General features: G+C 42.9%; 1 protein-coding gene across 1 annotated transcript; it reads left to right on the top strand.

Moving 5' to 3' along the window:
• The first annotated feature begins 259 nt into the window (after window positions 1-259).
• LOC142302932 (olfactory receptor 11H6-like) lies at window positions 260-1201 on the top strand. Its single transcript, XM_075344035.1, has one exon. The coding sequence runs from the start codon at window positions 260-262 to the stop codon at window positions 1199-1201; it is 942 nt and encodes a 313-aa protein (XP_075200150.1).
• The last annotated feature ends 1713 nt before the right edge of the window (window positions 1202-2914 follow it).

Genomic DNA, 2914 nt, shown 5'->3' with positions numbered 1-2914 from the left:
GTATATAAACATCAGGACGTAACCTCATTGTGATTCATACTCATGTATCTGATGAACATGTAACAAGACGTCGCTCCAGATTCCTTTTAAATTGTCTGAAAGTATTTTGAAAAATAAGATTCATCATCAGTTTGATTTTCATGTTCTTGAGATTTTCCAAGTTCTATTGCATTTTTTCACCAACATTTTGTGTAAAACATGTCACTTTTTTCATATTTCTCTTTTTGAAAGAGACAATTGATTCCTAATTTGTTCTGAAATGCAGGAAAGCAATCTGACTGTGGTCACCGAATTCTTACTTTTAGGATTTCAGATCAGTAAACATTTCAGAATTTTCTTATTCTGTCTTTTCTTTGTGGTTTATTGCTTTGCATCATGTGGGAATCTCCTGATCATCGCCCTGGTGTCCACCAGCAAGAACCTCCACACCCCGATGTACTTCTTCATCTCACAACTGTCCATCAGTGATATCTTGGTGATCACAGATATTGTCCCCAACTTGCTCCACATTCTACTGAATAATGGGAGAACCATTACTGTTATTGACTGCATCACTCAGTTTTACTTTTTAGGCTCCTCTGAAGGATTTCAATGTTTTCTCCTTGCTGTGATGTCTTATGACCGGTATGTGGCCATCTGTAATCCCCTCCGCTACTCCACCATCATGACAAGTGGATATTGTTTGATATTATCCATTGCGTGTTGGGTGTTTGCATTTTCTAGTGTATTGATTTTTATTATAAAAACTGCAAAGCTTGTGTTTTGTGGCCCAAACACCATTGACCATTTACTTTGTGACATTGTTCCTTTACTGGAACTTGCCTGTTCTGATACCTTCATTATCCATTTGGAGATATTCATAATCGGCTTTCCCATGGTCTTTATTCCAACTACAGCCATTATAATATCTTATACTTATATTGTTGTAACAGTCTTGAGGATCCCATCCAGTACCGGTAGACAGAAAGCCTTCTCCACCTGCAGCTCCCACCTCATTGTGGTCTCCATATTCTACTGGACAATTTTTAGTGTTTATGTCGTCCCAACTAAAGGCCGACCAATCACCATGAGTAAGATACTGACACTGCTATATACGGTGTTTACTCCTTTTATCAATCCCATTATATACAGTCTGAGAAATAAAGATATTAGCAAAGCCATACAGGACACAATGTATAAGGCCTCATTTAGACATCTTTGATTGTTCACATATGCAAAAAATCAGTCTGAGTTTCATCAGTTTTTACCATTAGGTTCACCAGTGATTTTCGTATCTAAAAGAAATCAGAAAATTTTAACCATAAAATTTCCCTATTAAATAGGCAATAAAAGTATTGCAGCACGGAAATTTTAGTAAAGACAGGTCCAAAACCCTTCACATTTTAAGCTCCCAATCGCTTGTAAAGAACCACTCCAGTGCTATTTTTTTTAACTGTGGAGTAGCCCCCAGTTATGCCCACTTCCGGTAGCTTTACCTTTTTTCGATCTTGGTCTAGTCCTAAGGTGCAATCTTGTGATCATATCTTATGATTAGCACAGAGTCAGAGATTAGATCAAAAGGTCTCAATGCATCGCTAGGGGAGTCTAAGGGTGGTTTCACACATCCGATATTTCGCCGGATTGCCGGATCCGGCACACTCCAGTACAGTGCAATAGAGTACAATGGCATCACGGCAACCTCCGGTCACATGCTGTCATTTGACCGGAGCATTTGACCGGAGCTTGCCCCGATGCCATTGCACTGTATTGCACTGTACTGGAGTGTGCCGAATCCATCAATCCGGCGAAATGCCAGATGTGTGAAACCACCCTAAATAAGGCTGTTATGAAGTAATATTGAGGAGTGGCCTCCGGTGTGCTCCATGAAACACTGCAGCTGTTGTCTGGTCACTTTTCACTGCAGACCACCCAGAGTGCTACTGAAAAAGGATAAAGAGGGTGGAAGATGAGTATCAGAAAGGAGGCAGGGCAAGAATATTTATAGTACAACCTCGATAGAAAAAAAAGCTAGAGTATTACTTTATTTATAACTAGCTGTACTACCCGGCTTCGCCCGGGTTAATAACTGTTGTTAACAAAATAGAATGTATAAACAAAAATGTATTGTGCACACAAAAACCACAAAACAAATAGATATAAATGTAATTATTAAAAGGCAAAAATTAAGCTAATAGAAGCATTTCACAACATATATTTCAAAACTGGAGTTGAGCGCGGTTCGAGGTTCTATAGTTCGCGGTTCGAGTGATTTTGGGGGCTGTTCTAGATAAACTAGAACTCGAGCTTTTTGCTAAAGCTCGATAGTTCTAGATACGTTCAAGAACGGTTCTAGCAGCAAAAAGCAGGGCTTTTTACAGCTACAGTGTGCAGGAGCCATCGCTGGCAGCCTGCCAGAAGCTGATAGGTATCCAAGCAAAGCGCTTTGGTTAGTAACCCGATGTTTTTCCTAGTTACGTGCAGGAAGCCCACACTTCCCCGCTCAGCTTGCTCCGCCCCCTCCTGCACGCGGCATGTACACATACATACACACACACACACACAGACACACACACGGCCCAAGCCATGCAGTCCACGACACTGACGTCCTCCTGGCACTCTGCACACATGGTCCTGCTCGGCTTACCTGCGGTGATGAAGTCCCGACCTCAGCGCTGTCACTGTCCTCCATGGCCGCCGCTTGTCACATCTCCTTCTCTCGCTTCCGACCCGAGACTGACTAGCGGTGACGTCACGGGCCTCTCGCGATACTTGGCTGTGAAGGCGGCGGTCAATGAACTGAGTGACAGGTGCCGTCGGCAGTGCAGGAGATCAGCGCAGGTAATGTACCTCGCTGACAGCAGCACTTGTCATGCCCTGCAGTGACCTGGGCTGACCCATTGATGTTAGCTCAGGTCACTGCACTGCTCTCCCAGCA

Source organism: Anomaloglossus baeobatrachus, chromosome 4 (assembly GCF_048569485.1).
Source record: "Anomaloglossus baeobatrachus isolate aAnoBae1 chromosome 4, aAnoBae1.hap1, whole genome shotgun sequence".
In the NCBI taxonomy this organism is placed as follows: Eukaryota; Metazoa; Chordata; class Amphibia; order Anura; family Aromobatidae; genus Anomaloglossus; species Anomaloglossus baeobatrachus.
The sequence above is the reverse complement of the archived record's forward strand: the minus strand, read 5'-3'. Positions and strand labels throughout refer to the sequence as shown.